Here is a 26,101-nt window from a genome sequence, read left to right as displayed (position 1 = left end):
TCCGGACCACAGAGCTGATGTAGTCAGAACTGTTATAGACTTGAAAATGTTTGTTCGTAAACTCAATCTGACTTGTGAACTGGGACAAAACTCTGGACTTATTAACAGTTAGTTTCAAGTCTGCTCAACCCACCCCTCCAAGCGTCATTGGCTATGTTTGAGAAAATTTGTGAAATGGACATTAGGCATGCACTTAATTGTAGTGTAGCTAAGTATAACAGAAATAGCAACATCACTGTTAATGAACGGGATCTTCTCAAACTGCTTAATGTATGTAACGTGGGGGTTATGAAACCCGATTAAAGGAGGTGGGCTGGTGTTTATGGACCAACAGGTCTATGAAACAAGAATGTTGAGTTTATTAAATAGTGATGTATATGTTAGTGCAAGCCAGAATGAGCTAAATGGGGCATATAATAAAATTAATAGCATGTTGAGCGACCTTTTTCTTGAAGGGAGCATTGATGTAAATACATACCATTTTTTGACCATGCCAGCCCCAGTAGTTCCAACATTGTTTGGTGCCCCTAAAATACATAAGGATCTAAATAGTCCACCCTTTAGACCTATTGTGGACGGTAGGGGTTCTGTGATATATGCTTGTGCCAAGTTTGTTGACTGCAAGTTGAAACCGTTTGTTAAGTCAGAGACACAAGTATGTCGAGATTCTTGGCATTTTTTGGAAAATATTAATGCACTAGAGTTCAATGAACATCACATTTTCCTTACAGTCGACATCAAGGACCTCTATACCTCCATTCCACACTGAATAGGAATCGAATGGGTTAGAGAGTTCCTTCACATAAGAGGGATGGAACATCAGCAAATTAATTTGATAGAAGTTCTCCTTGAAATAATACTGGAGAATAATTATATTCTTTTTTCAGACAAATTGTTCCTCCAAAAGAGTGGCATTGCAATGGGCTCCCCTTGTGGGAGCAGTTTTGCTAATAGTGTCTTGGCCTATTGGGAAAGGTCCTTCCTATTTAATTGTACAACATACAAAGAACATGTGGCCTGGTACACAAGGTACCAGGATGACATGTTCTTCTTGTGGAAGGGGCCGGTGGACATGATTAATGGGTTTATAACTGAAATGACTTCATTAACTTCATTCTTGGAATTTTCATACCAAGTAGGCCAAAATGAGGTTAATTTTTTGGACATCCACCTTAGTAAAGACAATAACAATAGGCAATTTAGTTCTACCATCCATCGAAAACCCACATACTCTAATACATTTTTATATTTCACAAGTTGTCATCCCCTCCATCAGAAAAAGGCAGTGGTTAAGGGACAGGCAGTAAGAGCAGCGAGGATGGTATCCAATTTTGATGATTTCTTAGAGGAGTGTAATCTCCTCAAGGAAATGTTCTTAAAAAGAGCTTATCCTTTACCCTTAATCGATCAAGTGATGGAAGAGGTACGTAATAAAAGATCAATAGGGTATTTTCAACCTTTGGTACAAGAAAAACAAGTTTACACAACCCCACCAGTGGGGAATATTATTAACAATTCCCAGGGAAAAAAAAAGGTATTGAATGGGGCAACTAGTTTTTTAACAACCTATTCCCTAGATGCAAGCAGCATTAGGGAGATTATATGTAAAAATTGGTCTTTAATACAACAGGACAATGAATTAGTCAAAATGTTGGGCACAGCACCAGCTATAACATACAGAAGAGGTCTCAATTTGAAAAATTTGGTTGAGAGACCGAAAAAAGCTTTAAGAGGCCAAACTGGTATGTTTAAATGTGGAAGATGTGCCCAATGTAAACATATTAAAGTGACTAATAAGGTTAACATCAGAGATAAGACGTATCAAATTTGGGGTAGACATACATGTGATTCCCAAGGGTTAGTATATGGGGCTGTCTGTATCCAATGCGAAGGTTACTATATTGGAAAAACAGAACGAAAGCTCAAGCAAAGGATATATGAGCATCAGTATAGCATTGATAGGCAGATCAGTACAAATGCCCTAGCAAGGCATATAATAAAACACCCAGACCATAAGTTCAGTTTTATTGTCTTGCAAAAAGTAGACCGTAACAGCAGGGGTGGTCCATGGCAACTTAAACTCGAGGAAATAGAATTGGCATGGCAGATCCGTACCATGGCTTATATTATGCCGGGTTTAAATGAATATGTATCTATCAAATGTTTACTCAAAATAAAAGCCTTAGCTAGATAAGCATTACAAGCCTTTTTGAATAAATAGATCAATTTAGGATCTTTTAATATACATGGTTTTAAAAATTTAGTAATTTTAAAGTAAATATATTACCATCACAAGGCTGGGTGATTTGGTATTTTTAATATTGAGATAAATTAGGCTTGAGAAAGTTTATTGTCTAAGGTTTACTGATTTTAGAAAAACCTATGTAAAACAAATCTCTGGTTCAGCAAACAAATTGTTACGTGTGTTTTTTTATTGTTGATTGTTTTTTACTTAATTAATTGATTGCTTGATTAGACTAGCACTGTGTATAAAAGGCATTTCTTTTCACATGGGATTGTATCTTGTAAGTTTTTTGATGGTCTGAAGAAGTTGGCTTACCTTTTGCCAACGAAAGCGCTTACCAATAAAGGAGTTTAGTTCTACAAATATGCTGTCTTTTTTGTTATTTCTGAATGTCTAGCAAACATTACTTTAAGATGACTGAAATAATCTACAGGGACTTTCTGTTTATTTTGCTTACATGCCTGTATTTTAGACCAGTCGGTTCTAACTTGTCACAGTTTTGTAATTTAACAATGCTGTCCTTTTATCTATTAGTGGATTTTCTGCGATAATAAAATCTGTTATTTTAGCCTTTTTTAAGTAACTTCTTTTTAATTTTATGTGAAGTAACTGCCGAAGCAGCTAGTTTAAATCTGTCAAAGTAGGGTTGTAACATTTTTTTTATAGTTTTTTTAATTTCTCTTTAAACCTTAATGTATTTTTTTTCGTTAGAAAACATTTAGACATAGTATGTATATCAGCATTAGCCTCCCACCCCAAATGTTTTTAAAGTGGTGCCAAAAGATCCTCTGTAGAGGCAATAGCCTCTTGTCCTACCCTGTCATGTGTGAGCATTTGTGATGAGCCACAGGAGTGTCAAGTAAATACTAGTGCTCCTGTTGGAAAGGTAGAAGTTTGTTGAGAATGATGGGGGGGAAAAAACTTTTTTTTTTTTGACTGCAGATGCCTGTTATGAAGATGAGATTTAATCAGGGGAACTAAGTTGAGGTGTAACAGTGCCATGCTGACCTTGTGTACAAAATGCAGAGGTCTGAGAAACAGCAGAATCGTGTACGGGAGCCACCTATATCAGTACATATGGTGGTGGGGGTGCAGTAACTACTGGAGGATTATCATCTTCTGTAGAACTCTGCTTTTTGGCCGTCCTTAGATTCTTCCAAACCTGACAAAACAGGATAAAGTGATCCCTTTTTACTGGTCTATACTCCATTCATAACCTCTTTTACCTGTTGCAGCATTTTCTTATTTGCATCCTGTAACCCCCTTAATGCTGACTCCTTTTTCCTTTTAAGAGCTTCAGTGTACCAAAAATAAAATACTGACATTTGTTCCTCACTTACTTTGTTTTTTTTTTTCCAAAGTATCCTTCAGTTTCATTAATTTATCACAAGTTCCATTAAATGGAAATACCCAACCAGAACAATTCTTAGTAATTTGAAACCACTCATGCAAATACTTGACTTCCTTTACCATAATTATGATACATAAAATGTGCAGGTGTTTTATTTTCAGGGATTTGATCCTGCTTGGTTACGTTTGTTCCCATTTTTTTCTATTAAGACTTACCTTGTATATCTTGGATTCTGATAATACAGAAAAAAATGACTACATCAATTTGCTCACCATTCAGTAAGGAAACACAGTCATGCCTATGTCCCAGCATGTTATGGGCTTATAAACTTGATTTACCAGTGCGCACAGACCTATGTTCCAACATGCTGTATGCTCATGAATTTAACTTTGCACACACCCATACCTACGTCCAAACATGCTCATGAATTTGATTTAACTTTGCGCACACACACACACACACACACACACACACACACACACACACACACACACACACACCTACTTCCCAGTATGCTGTAGGCTCATGAATTTGATTTAACTTTGCTTTTAACTTCTCTCTCTCTCTCTCTCTCTCTCTCCATTCATACATTAGTCAACAACAAAGACATCAGCTGCACCTTAAACAACACAAAGCTGCAGTCAAGCCTCTTACCTTTAGTCCTGAGGATACCGTCCTCATCCTAAGGTGCCTCCTTGTGTTAAGTTCCCTTTTTGTTATATGCACATACACATTTATAAACTTGTCCTTGGTTCCTTTGGGGTCCTCCCACTATAATCTTGAGGGTACCACCCTTGACACAAGGCACCTCCTTGTGTTAATTTTCCCTTTTTGTTGTATCCACATATGCATTAATAAACTTCTCTTATTTCCTGTGGGGACCTCCCACTACTACATTACATACATCTAATAAGCAGATTTCTGTCATTCCACAAGGCATCAGACACCACATACCTAACAAGCAATTTGGTCATTCAACAAACAGTAAACATCATGTTCTTTAAAAAGCAAAGTCAACCATTCAACAAAATAATACACATTATATACTTAAAGGCAATCATTCAACAGAACAGCACACATCATATACTTAATAAGCAAACTCAGTCATTTAGCAACACAATAAACACCTTTCTCCTTTTTCTTTTAACTGGAATTTTCTAAAAGAGAGGAAAGAAAAGAAAGGAAAAAAAAATTCTACAAATCCATTTTCCCCATTTCTAGTTTAATATGTTTGCACATCTTGAATTGTTAGTGTCCAAAACTTTGACTATTCCATACAAAATAGTGTGGAATTCACAGAAGAATTTTCTGTGCTGGGTCCTTATAATTCATTCCATGCTGCTCTGCAGCAATGCCAAAGTTCAGATCCGAGTCACAGCACCAATTTTTTATAGTGCAGTTAGAATATACATAAATAATAAAGATTTACCTGTTTGTTTTGACTCATTAACTGTTTGTGCAAAACATTTACTCTGTTATTCAAATCAACCAGATGTCAGTGCTGGAAGACTGCCTTTGCAAAGTTTTCAAATCGGTCTCACCAGCCAGCAAAAAGATAACAGTTTTTATATCTTTTTTTTATCAGTAACATGCATGCAGAATTCTTCCGTTTCATATTAGTTAACAAATAGGGTGCTTCTCACTTAGTGCTGATGTGACCACTTAACCATGTTTTAGTAACAGTAATGTTTTAAAAACACAGGCCACCTGGCCTAGCAACCTGTCTTGTTTTTCTACTTTGTGTCTTTCAGTACCAGTACATGCTATCCCCCAACATTCCTTTAACTACTTATCCTCTGCCTGGGGAGGTCAGAGCTCACATAAAACAAAATCTTTTTAACATTGTGTTCTTTCCTTCCTTCCTTCCTTCAGCACTTTCTTTCCCCCAGTCATCTGTTTATACAGTTGTAGCTTGATATTAGAATGCAGTTGTGAAATACTTAAAAACTACAATAAGTATCTATGGTTTACATAAGTATGTATTTTACTACATATTATTTTTAACCAAAAACAAATATTTTAACTCCTTTGTGAAGAAACTGTAAGTTAATATGCATTTTGTGAAGAATATTCATAAGAAATGTGTTTTTTTTTTCTAACACATTGGAAGCTAGGAGGGAAGAAAGTGATAAAGAGCTGGACGGTTTTGATTAAAAGTATTTTAAAAGGTGGGGAAGTGCCAACATCCTGGAAGAAATCTGTGGTGGCTCTAATACCTAAAGATGGTAAAGACCAATCAGACTCAACTTTGTATAGATCCATTTCAATTTTAAGTCATGATTATTAAGTGTCTATGTTTGTAATACGTAAAACAGTGGCAAGAGTGTTGCCAAAATAGGTATGGATTAATATGGTTTTGTGGAGTGGAGGCAAACATTTGAAATTATTAACAGAAGCATGATGATCCAAAGGGAAGCAGAGTGCAAGAAAATACAGCTGTTGTTGGTGGGTTTTGATGCAGACAAGCCTTTTGACTGAGTAAGCTGGGATTTTATGAATAGGGCAGTGGAAGTATTTGCATTTCCTAATACAATAATAAAGTTAATTAGGAGGATATATGAGGAATCAGTGGCAGGAATTAAAGTAGGAGGTTCCTCTCTGGTAAATTTTTGTCTGAACAGTTGAGCAAGGTAGGAATGTCTTTACCCTTTGTTATTTGCTTTATATTTAGAGCCATTGGGAGAGAAAACAAGGGACTTAAAAATCAACGGTGAACTAGTGTTTTTTACATTACTGGGAAGACAAGTTTGTTTTGGAGGTAAAAACCTTCCATAAAGTATTCAGTCATAAAATAAATTTTCAGTGAAATCATTGGGCGTTATGCTAGGAATTTTATTTTTCTTGAACTGGACTGTGACTTTGCAGTCAGTTGGAAGACTATGGTTCTAGTCTTATTTTAGTGTAACACTTGTTAAAAATAACATTTAATCTTTTTTTTTGTGTGAAATATTTTTATTAAACTATGGTTAGGGTTTGGGTAAGTGTATGTTGTGCTTGTCATGGAGTTTCTGTGGTGAAAACACATTATTTTTGATACTTAACCTTTTTACTGACTACTAAGGTTAGTTGTACCTGGACTTCGGGCTTCATTCTCTACTTTACCATAGAACAAATTACTGATTTCTCAGTTATTCCTTTCTTCAGCCACAAAAGGAAGAAAATTACCAGACAGTCTTTCCCCTTCAGCAGGCTGCTAATTTGCCTTAGCCACAGATGATTGACTCTGGTATGGCTGTTTCTGGCTCCACAGACCACACTGATCATCTTTGTTGGTTTCCTCTGGTTGTGTCCCTTCAGCCACCACTGACTGGGGGGTGGGGGGGTAGGTATGTCCTCTCTAGCTGTTGGAGTGACCTTAGCTGGTATGGGAGAATCACTGTTGTCCTTCACTCAGAGGAAGGTGTGAAGGATATTACTCTGCCTAGCTAGACTGGATTGCCTGTTTATCTGCTGCTGTGGAAATTCCTGTTAAATTTTCAGCAGTCATTTCCTGACTGTATTACTTTAGACAGGAGTAATTTATTGGGCTTTTCTCGGGGCTTAATTCAGGCCCTTAACCGCCCTCATTCTACATGTACTGGTAAAAGAAAAAGGAATTCATTTTCTGAAGATTCCCATTGTGAAGAGAAATGATTGAGTGGGGAACAGCCATTTTGTCCCCTCTTGTAACTGTTTCTTATTCTGTGAAGGGTATTTCTTCTCATTGTTCCTTAGAAGAATTTTCTTATTTCTGAAACCATATCCGGGATTAGCGGTAGCGCAGCGGTTAGCAATGTCTCCTCACAGCAAGAGGTTCTCCGGTTCGATTCTTGCCTGGGGTGCATTCTGTACAGAGTCTGCATGTCTTCCCTGTGGTCATGTGGGTTTCCTCCCATATTCCAAAGATGTGTAGTAGGTGGATTGGACACTCTAAATTGGCTGTAGATGCGAGTGAGTGGTACGGATGAACTACCACGGCAGGGCCAGCCACCCGGCAGTATAAACCTTGGCTCAAGATGATTGTCACTGTTAAAGTGACACCCCGACCCCATGTGCAAAATGGGAGAAAAGGGGTTGAGGATGGCTGGATCTAGAATTAACCAGCTGTTTCAACAGGAACATAATGACATTCTAGTTTCTTTTTAAAAAAATATTCTGACTTATTACAACTGACAATTCCACAACCCACTCCCTGTTCCTTTTGTACTTCTAGTTGAATGAGAAGGTTATATGTGGTAATAAAAACAATCTTGCAAATATGTATTTTCTAATCCCACAGCTGCCACTAAAGTGATTTTCATTTTGCAAATCCTTTTGTAACTAAATGTTTGGTAAATGATGATCCCTCCACCTCAGATAAGGAAGGGACAGCTTTTGATTGAGTTGTGGGAAAGAAGTGTTTACCTTTGCTACTCTAATTTTTTTGAATTCTCAGTTGTCAAGCTCGCATGTTAAAATGTTTCTGCTGATTCATTTGAAAATCTGAGGAACATTACAGCCACTTTTCCTTCTTTTCTGAATAGACTTACTGCTTCTATGTCTCAAGTAACTAAACATTCTTTGATGTGTGCTTATCACTCTGCTGATGTTTCTTCCAGAGCAGCAGCTACAGGAACTGTTATGAGAAGTATTGCATGGTTATGTTCTCCAAAGTTACCCGAGGATGTAAAAGCTCTTTTTGAATTCTACTCTTGATGGGGAGATTTTTTTTTAACCATCTGCTGCCGAGTTCCTGACAAAGTATGAGAAGACAAAAACTGATTCAAGGAGTGACTCACATTTCCATCCTTCCTTCCCCAAATTTGTTAAAGGGCTGCACACTTAAAAAAAAAAAAAAAAAAAAAAATGACAGGGAGGCTGCAAAAAGAGTGGGGTAGTCTGCCAGACACCAGGGCAGTCTAACAAGTCTGAATCAGCGTTTATACTGTAAATGACAACCCCCCCCCAGCAAGCTTTTAAATGTTCCCCAAAATCTGGATCTCCATTTCTCTCTCTGGCAACAAATAATCAGACAAATGGGTTCTGAGGGTGATCCATCATGGGTACATTTTGTAGGGCGAGTCCCTCCCTCCTTTCAAGGGAATCTTCCTCATCCACCAGCCTAAAATTTCTTGTTCTCTCCTGTCATTCAGTGTTATCTGACTTTAGAAGGTCCTAGAGCCTGTTTCCTAGACAGAGAAAGGGAAAACCGTTTTTTGCTTAGAATGTTTCTGGTACCAAAGAAAGAAGCCTCATGGAGACTAGTCTTGGATCTCTCCTTTCTCAGTCAGTTTGTGTTACTCCCAAGGTTGAAAATGCTCTCCCTTCACATCTGTTACCACTTATTTCCCCATTTCACTTTTTTGTTTACTTTAGATGCTAAGGATGGCTATTATATTCCTAGAGCCTTAGATTTGTGTTTTTTTTTAAGATTTTCTGTGCCTAGACTAAACACTGTTCTCTGCATAACCCTTTGAATTATCCAGTACTCCAAGGGTGCACACAAAGTCTCTAGCTCCATTAACGGTCTATTGCAGAATGTAAGGTGTTCACATTTTTCCTTTAATAAGATAACTATTTGCAAATTGTCAGGAACCTCTTGCTTTGGTAAGAGAGATCTTTCAGAGACTGGGTTTCCAGGAAAGCATTCAAAGGTCATGTTTACTCCTTCCCACAGGATTGTTTTCATGAGTTGTCTCCTAGATACTTCAGTTCATAGGGGTTTCTTTGAAAACTGATCCTTCATTTATGCCTAAAGTGGTGAATGAGTTTACTTTGAACCAAGCTATCCATCTCCTTATCTTTTCTCGCATCTAAAAATGAAGTAGAAAGGATACTACATTCTCTGGATGTCCTCAGACAACTCATGTACCATCTTAACAGAAGTAAAACCTTCAGAAATTCTAATGTTATTATTTCTTATGAAGGAAAGAAAAAAGACCATCTGTGTTAAAGTAGACTGCTTCCATATGGTTGTCCCATGCTGTCTTTTTTTTTTTTTATATGGCCACTGTAACAAGACAGTTTGAGAGAGGATCAAGGTGCATTCTACTAGTGTCTTGCCTTCATCAGTGGCTTTTTGACAGGGGTGGACTTGAAACATTCTACACAAACAGCACCTTTGTTCTCTTTACAAAGCACTACTAACTAGACTTCTTTTCCAAGTGTAGAGCAGGCTTTACTAGCACCATTCTTCAGGGTATCCTTGACCCTCATTCTTCCTCCTCCCAGACCTTGCGTTATGGTATTCTATCCAAATAGCTAAGAATGCTGTAGCAGTGATCAAATGATGAGCATAGGACAGTTGTGTATGTAAAGTTACCAGGTACTTTTCTGTTAACGGGGCAACAGCTTTTTTGGCCTCATTAACGGTTTTGTCCTACAGAAAAGTGTGTGTGTGTGTGTGTGTGTGTGTGTATGTATGTATGTATGTATGTATATGTATATATATATATATATATATATATATATATATATATATATATATATATATATATATATATATATACATATACACATTTTTTTTCAATATGTGCTTGTATAAATATATGAAATGTGTGTATGTCTTGTGTGTGCACACACACACACACACACACACACACACACACACACACACACACACACACACACACACACCAGCTTTCCTTCTCTTAACTCCAGAATCGGGGACAAAACTGGAAGTAATCCGGAGCATTCAGGACAGTAACTTGAGAAGTTAGCTGAATAACAGAATGTGGCTTAACGTCCATTTTCTAAAGTAAAAGATGTGTATAACTTTGTCATTATTTATTACACATAATCCAGTAGTTTTTTCCTCCTGAAATTGCCAGTTCTACAATGGATTATGACGGTCAGAACATTTTTTTTTTAATTTTCTGCAAAAATCAGGGCCATTTGAGAGACTGCAAATGCAAACACACACACACACACACACACACACACACACACACACACACACACACACACACACACACACACTTCCCTATGTATTTATTTTTATTTAGTTAGGACTTCTGGACTGATCATAGGACCTTTTTCAGCCATGATCAGGGGTTTAAAAACACAGAGTTATAATGGAGTTGCTTCATGCAGTCATAAAGAGCAGTCACGTTTCAAAGAAAAAGCATTTGCACATTATACCACAGTTCATTCTTTTATATTAAGTCTTTTTGATATCATTAACATACGTGCAGAGAATGTTATAACTGAAGTAATGTGTACAACTATGTATGTACTTGTGCAGACTGCAGAGGCATACTTATAACGAGTTACACATTAGGAGGTACCTCACCTATTCTGGACCCGAAGTAGAACTGCAATTTTATTCGGTGCCCAACCACATTTACAAAAATTCCCAATTATTGTATGCTCTTTAACTTGCACTTATTGTTGATTTTTTTGGCTACTGGATATTTATGCAAATATTGAAAATGAATGACAACTTTCATTATGACAAAGCCGTTAATGAGGCCAAAAAAGCTGTTGCCCCGTTAATGTAAAAGTACCAGTTGCCATACGTAGATGATAATGATCACTGCCGCACTAACTGCTACCTCCCTCTGTCTCCCTTATTTTTGTATGTTTTTCTTGGACGTCTAGTTTTATTTACTTAGCATTGTCCTTTTTCAGGGCTTTAGCCTCCCTCTTTCATTTGGCATGAAGACTCTGAAGGGCTTGTCACCCAGGCCACTGATTTTCTATAGCTCTGCTCAACCTGTCAGTCATCTGGGTGTGTGGAAAGTGCTTTTAAGCTTTGGATGCTATTTTGGATACAACCCACATAGCTTAGGCTACTGTATCATTGATCATTTGATCATCTACTGTTCTGGTACTTTTACTTGCACAGCTTTGCTTTCATCGTGTTGACTTTCTGGCAGTTTGGGTGCATCTCAAGTTCAGCATGTTAAGGGGAAGTTTAGTGTAGAGGGCTTAGGCTGTGAGCTGCTATTGAGCTTCACCTTGTAGACCTGGGTTTGATTCCCTTTTACTGTTTCCCTGTTACTTTGACTTTGAGAAAGTCTCTTACTAGAGAGTGCTTCCTGTTCATCCCTGAAAACAGGTGCATCTGCCTTCTGGATTTATTTGGTTACAGATGAATTAAAAGAATAAAAAAGTAGTCTGAAACATCTTTGCATCCTGTAGTATCTGATTACCTGTTGATTAAAAAAAATGTCTGAATCAGCTAAAATCCCATTCCTTGAGGGTTGTACAATATGTGATCTTGGACCTGTTTTTGTTTTCTTTTGCTCTACATAAATGCCTTTTCGTACATTATTCTGGAGCAGTATGTTGGTTCTGTGCATTGTACAGAGTGACAGAATAGAAGTGGAGAGTGAAGGCACCATAACTGCTAGTGAAACCTTAAGTCCATGTGCTTTACTGCCAAGCTTGCTTACCAGTATTTGTAATGTAATTGAGTTATTTGATTTGAGAAATCTTCCATACTGTAATTGTTTGCATGTGTTGTATACATGAGCTTCAGCAACAAGCATGTAACTCATTTGTTTTAAAAACTTTGTGACTTTTAGTTGTTGCATATAAGTTAGCTGAACATCACATTGTGATTTACATAGTATTGCATAATTTTGTTTATAACATGCAAGAGTCGCAGTCTGCGGTTGCATGAATATGATGTGCTTTTCATTTTTCTTTTTTCAGATCAATAGTATCCTTAATCTAAGGAGAAAATGTCACTTTATGATGATCTTTCTGTGGAGACGAGTGGCTTAAAAACAGAAGGGTGGTCAAAGAATTTCAAACTTCTTCAGTCTCAGCTGCAAGTGAAGAAAGCAGCACTAACACAGGCAAAGGTAATTATTCCTTTTTTTTTTTGGTGTCTCAGAAAAAGCTGATCTTCAAGTCTTTACAGTGCCATGCCCGAATAATCATTTGCTCGAACAAGGTGAGGGCGGCCCGTTTACTCATCTGTTGACAGCAACAGCACCACAGCCCATTTATTCCACGAGTTGGGCAAGACCTAGCTGATCGACTCAATCCCTGTTGAAGTGAGAGTTGAACGTGGAGGCAGGGCCTTCATTATACCTGTTTACTTGCACCTAATGCCTTCCCTCTTGATGGTTGGTGACTGCATTGTTGTCTAACAGGCTCATCTGTGTTTCTCCACATGGTGTTAGGAGAAACTCGCTAATTTTTATTTATTTATTTTATTTTACAATTGTTTACCGGGAAAGTCCGACTGGTATATGTCCATTTTCAGCGGAGGCCCAGGAAGAAAAGCTCCAGTAAGCAATGACTCTTATCACCACTCTTCTATGGCTGTACCATGCCCATTCCTTGCCTTTTCAGTAAGGTACAGCACTGCAGTGGTACTAGCTGCCTCCCTTCCTGTTTGCTCCCACTCTACCTGCCCAAACCTTCCAGTGCATAAACGATAATTGAACTATGGTCACCTAGGGTGTAGTCAGGGTTTTATCCTTTTACATCATAGAACCAGTCTGAAAGTAAGTTGTCTTTTTAATAGCACAATGGCCTTGTATTTAATTCTATTTGAATGCACTTGTTTTCTGTTTTTTTAATTCATCTCTTTTAAAATGCAAGGGAGAGGTAATTGGACTTGAAAGTTGTGTAAAGGTTAGGATGACCTTGAGGTAGCTGACACATTGGGGAAAAACATTAAAATGACCAGTTATGAAGGCTTTCAGATAATGAATCTTGCTGACAAGCAGGTCAGCATTACAGCATAGCCCACAAAGGGTTGTGGTTGTCAAACATGTTCTTGTTTGGAGTGGTACAAACTAGAGAACTTTTGTTTCTTAGATTAACCCAGATCATACTGTGGGGATGCATGGCATCTACTAATATTTTTTTTTAATTTAGAAGAAGGAATAAATTGTCACTGTTGGTTTAACTTGTTTTTAGTTGCCTTTTATGAACTGAATGACTTGGGCTCACTGAAGTTTGATTTGAGGGTAAGGAAGCTTCCACTTAGTGTCCGCTTAACCCTAAGGTTAAGCAGTCAAAACAGGGATGTGTAGGGGATCCAGAGAGGTTTGCACCCATGTAAAAATAAAAAAAGCCTAAGTTTTTCAGTACCTATTTGTTTTGTTTCCTGGTGTGATCATAAGAACTACAGATGTTATGTGGTCCAATCTCGCCTACATTCTTACTCACGGGTTCGGAGCTGAACATCGGCTCCAACTCGGCCAACTTATATTTTTCTAGCACAAAGTCTCTAATTGGCTGGGCTAACCTGGTATCCCATGTTGCACCGCTCCACAACCCCAGATCTCTTTTGCCACTCGTGGAGCTAGGACGTGGTCTCGCTTGGCTGTGGCTAAGTAGCTTTAAAACTTCTTTTTCTAGTTTGAAAATTGTTTTCTTTCTTCACAAAAGCTATTTTAATAGCTGTTTGTTTATTATTATCATTGTTTTGTGGTGTGAGTGTTTGTTTGTGGTATCCCTCTGTTCCTACGGGCTAGGCCCGTTTAAGTTAGAGGACCTAGTCCTCCCTCCGTTGAGTAGTTTGTCTGAGGTAAACGTTTGTCCCTTGCTACAGTGTGTGACTTGTCAGGTCAGAATCGTTTAACTTAGAGATTCTGTCTTTTGTTGTTAGCGGTAGTTTCCCGCCTTATCCGTTGTGGCCTACAGTCCTGTTTCTGTGCTTTTGTACTGTGGTTTGGCCGTTATGTATAAGGATCAAAAAGAACACAAACCCTCCGGGTTTAAGAAGTGTTCTAAATGTAGCTACAAGATGTCCATAACAGATGGACATGCTGTTTGTGTATACTGCTTGGGGGCTATACATTTACAAGAGTCCTGTAGTTTTTGTACGCTTTTAGCCCAAGGCTACTACAGGAGAGAAAAAATAAACTTATACTGAAGTGCCTTCTTAAGCTTTCCTTTGAGGAGTCCTTGGACTCTTCCTCTGGTTCACAGTCTAAAACCAAGACTTCTAAAGCTAAGAAAAGATCTGTGGCTCCATCGGTTATATCGGAGCCACCGGAGAAGACTACCAAATTGGACTCTACCTCCTCGGCTCCCTTGTCCTCGGGGCTGCAGGAGGCAGCTGTGATTCTTGAATCTGCCTCGTCTCCTATCCTGTTAGAGCCCATTCGGAGCCGATCTCCTAGTGTCAGACAAGGATCTCCAGATAGGAGATCACAGTCACCTTCTCTCTCCTCCAAATCCTCCAGACTCTCTGATTTGGATGTGGATAGGGTGGTCCAGAGGCTCCTGCAGTCGCCAGTTTTGGCAAAATTATTTTCGGCTCTGACCCAGTCGGCTCCGGAGTCAGTCCCGATGAGTGCTCCCATGTTTCCTGCTCCGAGCAGCTCCTTGTCTTTGGAGCCGGAGTGTTCGGCTCCGAGTGATGTTTTGCCAGCTCCGATACCTCTTAAGGCCTTATCGGTGCCGATGTCGGCTCCTACCATGTCAGCTCCGTCCTCTGGTTTTGGAACCCAGGTGTCCTCTGTCGGGCCAGAGGGGGATACTTCGGGACTTTTGTTGGTTCCGAGTCTCCCAGAGGCAGAGGAGGGGGTGGCTATTCTGGGAGACGCCGCCCTAGGGGCAGAGGAGGCCCTCACAATTCAGGAGACTGGGCCTTCCTATCATCGTCCCTGATGTATTGCCCGACTGTGCTATTCCGGAGCCAGTCGGGGGCCGCATTTCGTTGTACCCAGAAGCCTGGGCAAGTATCACTCAGGATCGATGGGTGCTTCATATAGTTACCGGAGGTTATTCCATCCCATTATTGTCAGACCCTCCTCCACCCAAGAGAATCCCAGACGTTCCACCCAGTCAAAGGCATCACGCAACACTAGAAATCTCAAAGTTGCTGGAAAACGAAGTCATCCAACCGGTCCCCTCAGACCAGATTGGATTAGGGACTTACTCAAGACTCTGTTTGGTGCCAAAAAAAACAGGGGACATGAGACCCATCTTGGATCTCAGCCAACTGAACCACTATGTTCTAAAGTCCAAGTTCCGAATGGTCACCCTTCAGTCTATTTTTCCGTTACTGGGAAAAGAAGTATGGATGTGCTCCATCGATCTCAAGGATGCTTACTACCATATCAAAATGGACAGGGCATCCAGGAGTCACTTACACTTCCGGCTGGGAGCCAGTCATTTCCAGTTTCGTGCCCTGCCCTTTGGCCTCACCACAGCCACCAGGTTGTTCACCAAGTGTTTGGCAGTGGTGACAGCTCACCTGAGACGTCGAGGATTCCAAGTGTTTCCATACCTGGACGACAGGCTCCTCACCGCCCCCACCAGGCATCTTCTCATTCAGGCCAGGGAAAAGACCATTGCCTTTGGCATCAACTAGGGATTACCTTGAACTGGGGAAAGTCTGCCTTGGTGCCCTCACAGCATGTCACATTTATAGGCGCAGAGCTAGACACCGTTCACATGCGGGCGTTCCTGCCTCAAGAAAGGATAGAGGTGTTGCAGAGTCAGGTTCGCGCGTTGCTACCCCTCAAGAAGGTTCAGGCCAGATGGGTCCTACAGCTCCTGAGATCCATGGCAGCCACCATTATGTTAGTGCCCCTGGCCAGGTTGCACATGAGGCTTCTGCAGTGGCTTCTTTCGGCCCTATGGTCCTTTCAGAAACTTCACCTGTCCCATCTGATCCTACTCACCGATCGGTGCAAACAAGACCTCTGTTGGTGGATGAGTCCCACCAACTTGAACAAAGGGAATCCATTTATTCCTATGACTGCCATGGTGACTATTGACGCCTCCCAGATAGGATGGGGGGGGCATTATCTGGGCAGGACAGTCCAAGGCACCTGGCAGGGTCACGAGGTACATCTGCACATCAATGTTCTAGAGATGAGCGGTGTTACTGACGTTGCAAGCACTGCAGAGCTCTCTTCCCCTAGGAACGATTGCAATTCACTCGGACAACATGTCTGTCGTGTGGTACCTGAACAAGCAAGGGGGAACCAGGTCTTATCCCCTATGCAGAGAAGCCATGCGAGTGTGGCAGTGGGCACTGTCTTCCCAACGATTCCTAGTGGCAATGCACATTCCGGGGAAGGCCAATGTGATAGCAGACAGGCTGAGCAGAGCTATTCTGATGCCTTACGAGTGGTCCCTGAACCGCCGAGTTGCGGAGCAGATTTTCAACAGGTGGGGTCAGCCTTGCTGCGACCTTTTCGCCAATCCCCACAATACCAAGTGCAGCAACTACTTCACTCTGATCCCCCCACAGGGGGAGTCACCCAGGGACGCTCTAGTCCATGATTGGCCTCCCGGTCTGCTCTGTGCTTTTCCTCCGTTTCCTCTGCTGCCAAGAGTGATCCAGAAAGCCATTTCCTTGGGAAGCAAGATGATTCTTATTGCCCCACACTGGCCTCGCCAGGTCTGGTTCTCCTTTCTTCATCAGTATGCAGTGGACACTCCTTGGACTCTGGATCCAGCACCACACCTACTGACACACATGTTGGGACAGTCCCATCCCTCCCTGAGGACCCTCAGGTTGACAGCCTGGCTACTCCACTTCCATCTTTAATCAGACTTCGTTTTTCACCTGAGGTAGTACACATTTTATCTTCTTCTCATAAATCTTCTACCAGAAAGATTTACTCCAAATGGAAAAAAATTTCAATTTGGGCTCAGGCCAAGGGACTGGATCCTTTCACAGCCCCCATCCCTGCTGTCTTAGATTTTTTATCCACTCTTTTTCTACAGGGTTCTGCTCCTGCCACCATTAAGGTTCAGCTGGCCGCTATCTCCAATTTTCATACCTCTTGCGAACCTTCTCTCATGGCGCATAAGCTATGTAAGGCCATTTTGAGGGGCACCTTGTTGCTTCAGCCTCCTGTGTCAGAACCCATCATGCCATGAGATTTAAATTTTGTGTTACAGGCCCTGACATCATCACCTTTCGAACCAGCTGCCACCTGTGATTTAAAATTTCTGTCTTGGAAGACTGCATTTTTAATAGCTATCACATCAGCCAGATGGGTGTTGGAGATTCAGGCGTTGTCCATCAAATCCCTGTATTTAATATTTCATAAGGACAGGGTTTCCTTGAGACCTAATCCTTCCTTCCTTCCGAAGGTAACCTCTGCCATTAACCTCAATCAGTCCATTGAGCTGCCAGATTTCTTTCCTCAATTTTCCAACAAGGCAGAGTTTTGGACGTACACAGGCAGCTTCGTTTTTACTTACACAGGACTAAACAACTTCGTAAGTCTGACCAACTCTTTGTGTCCTTCTCAGAAAATAGAATACTTTCCCTGTTTCTAAGATTACAATTTCCAGGTGGATTTCTGACTGCATCTCCTACGTTTACTCGTCGGCAGGCAGAGAGTTACCGTTCCCTGTCAAGGCTCACTCCACCAGGGCTGTTTCCGCTTCAGTAGTTTATCACTCCAGACTATCCTTGGATGAAATTTGTGCTGCGGCCACGTGGGCTTCTCCCCACACCTTCATTACTCATTACAAATTAGACGTGGCTTCTAGGGGCCGGGCTTCCTTTGGTTCCACTGTTGTCAGGAGCATCTTCCATTGAGCCTCCCAGGATAGAGGTGCTAGGGACGCTGTCCCATGAGTAAGATTGTAGGCGAGGTTGGACCACATAACATCTACAAGTTATGTACTCACCATAACGCTTGATGTATGTGGTCCATCTCACCTCACATTCTTATGTTCCCTCCCACCTTCCCACCTCCTGAAGGATTTGGAGGCGACATTTGTTTTCAGTACCCTTCGGTATTGGTTATTTTTTCTTTGCTGCCCTCGTTAGTGTTCTACTCTTCTGACTGTGGTTGTGCTTGAGGTGTGACTATGAGCTGCTGCAAACTAGATCTGGGGTTGTGGAGTGGTGCAACATGGGATACCAGGTTAGCCCAGCCAATTAGATACTTTGTGCTAGAAAAATATAAGTTGGCCGAGTCGGAGCCGATGTTCAGCTCCGAACCCATGAATAAGAATGTGAGGCGAGATGGACTGCATACATCAAGCGTTATGGTGAGTACATAACTTGTAGTTTTGTTACTCTGAAGCACTTATTGTACAATTTGGAGCAAGTGCATACTTAAGATGGTGCCGGGATTATTTCAGCATACAACTTGGTTATCCTTTCTTTTCACAGTTTGTTGCAGTATCCTAGATTTTTAGGTCCTGTGTTACAGAGAACTGCTCATGATTAAAACTGCCCCTATCTTACTATACCCATCTCCCTTTTTTAGTAGCCAGCAGTGACCTACCTGCCAAAGTAATTCGGGCTGGACCTGATGTTGTAGAGCTCAAACTGCAGAAACAAATGTGATCAAGACTTAGAGACACTTGGTGGATAAGTTTCCCAGTCTGTGAAATCCCACCCGCAACCCCTGTAACGCTGCAGGTTTCCATGGATCTGATAATAAGTTTGAATTCCTTAACAGGGTTTTAAAATTACTTGGCAGATAAAATTTCCCATGCTTCTTAGCTTCCTTTCCATATTCCACCTTGCACTGTAGTGCCTGATCTCCATATCATATTTGCAGTGCTTTAGGTTAGATGGGGAAAAAGTCCCAGACTGTTTGTGTTTTTGTAGCATAACCAGTAGTAAAACAATACTGGTTTGTATGCCTAAGGTGTATTTTTTTCTGTTCTGAATTTTGTCAGGGTTTTATAAATTGTTTCCTGGCAGAAAAGTTTCCAAAGAAATTTCTGTTCCTCTCGTCATACTCATTCCACTCCTTCACACTGCAGGGTATTGATTACTCTTTCCACAAGTGTGCATTCTGCAGGAAGATTGTACCATCAAAGTGGCGCAGTCTCTGTATGTATACTGCTTATAAGATCTACACAGCATGTATGTGTCCCCGTTAGAAGTAGTTCAGTAAACTGAGTCTTAAAATGGAAGACAAAGGAGAGGGAATAGTTTGGGAAGAGTGTGTCTTGACACTCCTGTGCTAAATTGTTTTGTGCACATGCTTGATTTAAAGAGAGATTTGGTAGTCAAAATTCACCAGTTGAGAGTGGCTTTCAGATAAACCATTAAAAAGATATGTTTCTGCCCAAGGCTGTATGCCTCAGCCATTTCCAGCATGAGCAGCTTTATTGTGTATTTACTTTACAATACTACTCAATGGTGCTGCCAGAGGGGACTTAGGATTACTTTTGTAGAAGGCCCTTTTTCTGGGCCTACATATTTTAGGTAGAAGGGCATCTAGAAAATGTGGAAAAGGAAGGTAAAACACTTTCCGCCATGGGTGTAAAGTTTTAGACTTTGGTGTGTTTGTGGTGTGTGTGTATGTGTGCATATATCTATTTTTTATTTATTTTGTTAAGGACCCCGAGCTACAACCAGTTGTGGTTTTGGCATGGCACATGGCCTAAGCCTCAGGAGGAGGCAGCTGAAATGCAGTCAACACTGTGACATTCAGCACAGTCGTGGGTCATGAAACAGAGATTCATTGCTGCCCAGGAGACAGGAGGCTGTAGTCTGTCCATAGGTGGACAGTGGCAGTTCTGAGGCCTTCCCACTGCGGAGCCACTTGTTAGAATGTTTCACTTAGACCATGGGAAAGATTTTAAAGTGCTGAAATGACTATTGACAGTGGTACCTAATCTGAATGTTAGGGTGGGAAGACCTGCATTGGGAAGTACTGTCTTTAAGTACATAACCTTTTTTCCCTGTTAATCTGAAATGCACATTTTGGGAGAATCAGTTTACCAGTAGGCAGCCATAGCAGATGTAGCCTGATGCCCCATGAACCATCCTATCCCTCAGGGGCCAGAACAGTAGGCAGAAATTTGGGTTGTCCCATTTGTGATCTGTACCTCTCCCTACCAAATGTCAGATGTTTTTTCTGATCCCTACCCAGCTAGTAGCAAGAGTACAAACTCTTTGTCAAAGTCTTGGCACAGAGGTATGCTTGTCTGCCTGTCTTCGAATAATCAAGAGTTTATTCTCAAGACTTTGTAGCTGAATGATATTGACTGTTGATGCTTCTCACTGTGCTGTACCAATTTGTTTCCCCATATTTTAGCAGTTTTACCAACCTCATCTGTTTAAACTGCCTTATCACAAGTGATTGTTGGTCTCGCCTATCATTAAGAAGTCTCACAGACTCTATTCAAAACTAATGTCTATACTGCTCCATTTCCAATAGATTCTCATTGCAAGCATCACTAGTGAAGTTTGAGTTGTAGCCTGTGGGAATTATGCTACAGGTGGATGTTTGACCATTTGGTCTTACTTCAGTGCTTTCATGTGTTCCTGTGCAGGGCAACCTTTCCCTTGCCATAAATCCTAATAGAACACATGGTGTAAAGGGAAGAGATGCCAACATCTTCTTCAGTTTTTTTTCCCTAGAAAAAGAGTGCTCAAGGAGTTTATCCATCAATGCTGTCATGGTAACTTCCAGACCTACAATAAGTACCAGTTTGGATGTTTCTTCTTCTACTTCAGTAGAGTAATTGCATTGTTGATTTGCTTTTTAGCTCTGTGACTTGGAGGTCTTTTAGGCTGATGCCATACCCTGGAAAAGTGACAAATGCATGCGTCTGACTAACAGCTTCCATCAGAGGATTTTAATCTTCAGTGTATTCCCTGCCTTTCACGTCCTTGGCAAGATGTGACCCGTGTGGCTAAGGCTACTGCAGCACTGTTCAATACGATGAACATATAATGCATTTTAATATGATTTTGTCAGACACTTACTTCTCAGTGCCAAACAATACTGATAATTCTATAACTGATCAAGTGATATTTAGTGGCCAGGCATTGAGAAAAAAAGTCAAAGATGAACGTGTGTGTTGTCCAAGATGTTATAAGACACAGAGTTCACAAGCTCCAGCACCCATGCAGCCCTGGAGATGGCCATCATAACAGTGGTAATGCATGCACATTGACTTTTCTGGGCCGTTTTGTAAATGCTATGTATTTTATAGCAGTTAAGGCTCATTCTAAGTGGTCAGAGGTTATACCTATCATATCAGTTATATCAGAGATGACCTTACGGTGTTAAGAACTAGTTCTTTGTAAATGAGTTGTCTGAATACATCACGAATGACAGTAGGCCACGATTTACCTTTGAGGAGCTCAGTTCAGCCTTCTTATAAAAAGAAATGGCATGAAATATATGAAATGTGATCCTTTCTGTCTGGCCACCAGTGGCTTAGCTGAGAAGCTTGTCCAAACCTTCAGGAGGGTTGTGCAGGCTGTGAATAACAGGACATTCCTCTCTTAACAAATTAACAAAGTGGATAATTTTGTTAGTGTATTCTCTAGCTCAGTGCATGCCGGACCACACCAATTTTGGCAATATTTTTATGAACAGAATCCTGAGTTCTTGTTTAGGCATCTTAAAACCCAACGTCTAAAAAGAGATGCAAAGTAATTTACCTGAATGTCAGGAAAGATTGAATGAAATTTTGATGTTGGACAGGAAGTACTCGTGGGACTACTGAGAAGAAAAGTGACAACTTGAGCAGACTGCCATCAAAATAAGGTAAGGTTACAGGATTTGCTGTGGAAGGTTAAAGGATGCCTTCCTTCCTTCCCATAACTTGAAATGAAATAATACTCAGTGTGTTGTGTATATAGAGCTGTAATAAGCATGCATTGTGATATCAGGAAGAATGAATACAGTTATTGAAGCTAATGCATGGGGTATGTATTTTATTGTAGATGTTGGTGATGTTCATCGTGTTACTCTGCTGCAGTCATCACACTTGGGTCATCCTGCCGTCAGGTGGTCCCGCAGTCGGCCAGAGTTCCAAAGTCTTGGTCCGGCGTCGGTTGCTGTCACTTCTTCCCTGACGTCAGAGCGCCAGGGGTATATAAGAGGCATCCGATGCCGTTTTCTTCAGTCTTTCTTGCCGCGCGGTGCCCGAAGCAGAAGCAGTTTGCAAGTGCCGGTCGACCGATTCCTGAGAGTTTCAAATCGAATTTCAGACCGAAGTCTTCAATAAAGCTAAGTACCCCGTTGGGGAACCCTTTCTTGCCTCAGTCCGATGTCAGAAATAGTTAACAATTGCATTTCTTGTGGGAAGCAAATACCTCATAAGGACTTTCATTCTTATTGTATTCCTTGCCTAGGCCCAGACCACGACGTCACAGGTTGTCGGTTTTGCGCTAGGTTTAATAGACGAACTATAAAACGTCGGTTTGATTTCGCCCAACATTACTTTGGTAAGAAATTTAATTATACCATGCCGTCGGAGCAACAGACGACCGGAATGCATAAAAAACGCAAGGATAAGGACAGGCAGCCGAGACCCAAACCAGACTCCGAGGCCTCTTGCCCGTCACCGGTTCTCCGGTTTTCAGTGAGGTGCCTACGCAGCCCCTGACTACTGCTGATTTAGAACCTTAGACTGCTTCCGATTCCCAAGCGGAGATTACTAGGCCTCCACAGCCTTCATCTTTAGCCCCTTCCGACTCCAGGGCTGAAGGAGATTCCAGTGCAGTTGAAACGCCCTCAGTTGCAGAAGGTGTCTTCGGACCGACTACACTCACCATTAAATCCTATGCAAGGCTGAAAACTCCTTTAAAAGCAAAAAAGACTGTACAGCAGTCTCCAGTACAAGGCCCCATGCCTAAGAAACAGATGCTTAAGATGGCTGAAGATTTAATTACCCTAATCAGGGGTTCTCATCCCCCTCCTGATAAAAGGCCAAGACAGGAGGAGGATTACGCTTCCTCTGACCAGGTCTCAATTTCCTCAGATTCTTCTGAGGAACAGGAATACTCTTTTCCCCCTTATAAAGATTCTGATGCTGAAGAGTCTATTCCCTCAGCATCTCCCCCAGAAGGCTACTCTTTTGAGGAAACTACATACCATGAGGGGAACATTTCCACTGGGAAGGCCAGGATTACTCTGATTCTAAGAAAAGGCTCCGAGAGTTCCTTTTACTACCCCAGCACAGACCACTTGGTATTCCACCCGTGTTAGACATTGTGGATTATGTTTATTTAGAGTCTAGCCTTAACCCAGACTCTCTACCTCCTGCACCAGCCAAACCAGACAGATACTACAGAGTCCCTGACTCACACAAATTCGTATATAAAAGCCCTGTTGCTGACCCAGAAACCATTTCCCAGGGTCCCAAAGGGGTTAAGGCCTCTATTGCTAAAAGTCCTGTACCCTCTGAAAGGGATTCCAGAGCATTAGACAGATGGGGAAAGAAAGTATATACCTCAGCTACTCTAGCCATGAGGGCCTTAAATTGCCAGTTTCACATGCTAAAATATCAGCAATACCTGATGTCTCAATTAAAACAAAAAATGATCACACATTCAGAGCAGCCTGATTTCAAGGAAATGCAAGATTTGTTGCATGCAGCTGAACAAGTGGGAAAACATACTTTACAATGTGGATTTCATTCATTGGAGGCTTCCTTTAGAGCAGCAGTGACTGGGTCTGTCATACGTAGGCATGCTTGGTTAAAAGAACAAACCCTACCTGATCATGTTAAAGCAAAGTTATTGGATGCACCCCTACAGCAGGATGTTTTATTTGGTGTAAAAGCAGAAGAGGTTTTAAAGAAAATGGAGGATAAGGCAAAATCTATGCAGACGGTCAAGGATCTTTCAACCCCCTCGTTTCAGCAGAAATTGGCCAACAAAAAACTAGTCCTTTCTAGCTTTTGACAGACCACAGAGGGGCAAATACAGACGCCCAAGGGGCAGAGGTCAGTCACAAGGCCCTTACAAGCCTCAGCAATGGGGTACCACAACCCAGAAAGGAGGAGAAGACAGGTCCCAAGCTACCAGAAGACAAACACAATGACTTAACCCTCAGACTGCCAAGCAAATATCTCTTGGCAGCTCCCTTGGGAGGAAAATTGGCACTTTTTGCAGACAACTGGCGCATCATCACAAAAGGCAAATGGGTCCTAAATATGGTCTCACAAGGATACAAATTCCACTTTCACACTTTACCAAGGATAAAAGGAATGCCAAACCTGCCACCAAATCAATGGGCAGAAGCTCAAAAACAAATTACAGCTCTCATGGACATGAGAGCCATTCAACAGGTACCTACACAGGAGCAAGGACAAGGATTTTACTCAAGACTCTTTCTAGTCCCCAGAAAGGACAAAGCCTGGAGACCCATTCTGGACCTCTCAATTCTAAACACTTATCTGCAAGTACCCAAATTCAAGATGCTAACACTACAGCAACTTCTTCCCATGCTGGGCAAGAAGGCTTGGCTAGTAACGTTGGATCTCAAGGAGGCATACCTGCATGTCCCCATCAGACAAAATTGCAGAAGATACCTCCGATTTATTGCAGGTTCAACTCATTATCAATGCTCTGCACTGCCCTTTGGCTTATCTACTGCGCCCAGGGTCTTCACAAAATGCCTGGCACCAGTGATTGCATACTGCAGACAAAAGGGAATTCAAATATATCCATACCTGGATGACTGCCTTATTCAAGCAGAAAGCAAGGACATTCTTTTAAAGCATCTGGCGTTTGTCAAACACCTATTAAGGTGCCTAGGGTACACAGTAAACGAAAAGAAATCAAAACTAATGCCCTCACAAGACATAATATTCCTGGGTGCCAGCTTAAATACAACGGCCCAGATTGCTTATCTCACGCCAGACGAGCAAGAACAACTGACTCAGTACTTCAAAATGATGGCAACAAAGACCCAACTCCCTGCAAGAAAAATTCTGCAGGCCTTGGGATTCATGGCATCTTGCATACTACTAATACCATTTGCAAAACTGCATATGAGGAAATTACAGTGGTACCTGAAAAGCGTATGGACTCAACACAGCCACAGCTTGGAAACAGTAATACCACTCATTCCCTGTCTTCAACAGGAGCTTCTATGGTGGGCTCAGGCATGTCACCTCAACAAGGGTCAGCCTTTTATCTTACCCACAACCAGGCAAACTATAACAACAGATGCATCAGATTATGCATGGGGAGCACACATGGCAGGACAGTGCATTCAGGGCAAATGGTGTACAGATCAAAGGCATCTGCATATCAATCAAAAAGAAATGCTAGCTGTACAAAATGCCCTAACAGCTTTCAAGGACCTCCTACATCCAGGACAACTCCTAATAAGGACAGACAACACCACGGTAATGTGGTACATAAACAAGCAAGGGGGCACACACTCCTACCCCCTATGCAGGCAAGCAATGACCTTGTGGAACACAGCACTGACCTACCAAGTTCAACTACAAGCACAATTCCTGCCAGGAAAGAAAAACACATTGGCAGACTATCTAAGCAGAAACATCATGGATCCTCAGGAGTGGAAACTAGATCCACAAGTATTTGCAATGAAAACTCAAAAATGGGGGCGCCCAGACATAGATCTGTTTGCCAACCCTCAAAACTGCCAACTTCGGAAATTTTGCATGAGGACATACCACACACTAGCTTGGAAAGTGGACGCCCTCTCATTCAGTTGGAAAAACCTTAACAGTGTATGCCTTTTCTCCACTGCCTCTTCTAGCAAAGGTGCTGCTGAAAGCCAGATTAGAGAGGCCATAAATGATACTCATTGCTCCAGACTGGCCATGCCAACACTGGTATCCAGTACTAAGGAACATGGCTCAAGGCCCACCATGGATTTTGCCTCAAATTCCTCGCCTGCTCACTCAGCAAAACAATCATA

General features: G+C 41.4%; 1 protein-coding gene across 2 annotated transcripts in view; it reads left to right on the top strand.

The window, feature by feature from the left end:
* RBM17 (RNA binding motif protein 17) overlaps positions 1 to 26,101 on the top strand; it is a 639,512-nt gene that overhangs the window by 80,815 nt on the left and 532,596 nt on the right. For both annotated transcript variants that reach the window (XM_044088811.1, XM_044088812.1), the window contains exon 2: positions 12,213 to 12,364. In XM_044088811.1, the coding sequence (XP_043944746.1) occupies positions 12,242 to 12,364 (123 nt within the window). In that variant the 5' untranslated portion in view covers positions 12,213 to 12,241. The remainder of the gene's footprint in view (positions 1 to 12,212; positions 12,365 to 26,101) is intronic.

Source organism: Protopterus annectens, chromosome 11.part0, assembly GCF_019279795.1.
Source record: "Protopterus annectens isolate FY-2018-M chromosome 11.part0, PAN1.0, whole genome shotgun sequence".
NCBI lineage: Eukaryota > Metazoa > Chordata > Ceratodontiformes > Protopteridae > Protopterus > Protopterus annectens.
This window is presented reverse-complemented; position numbering and strand designations above follow the sequence as displayed.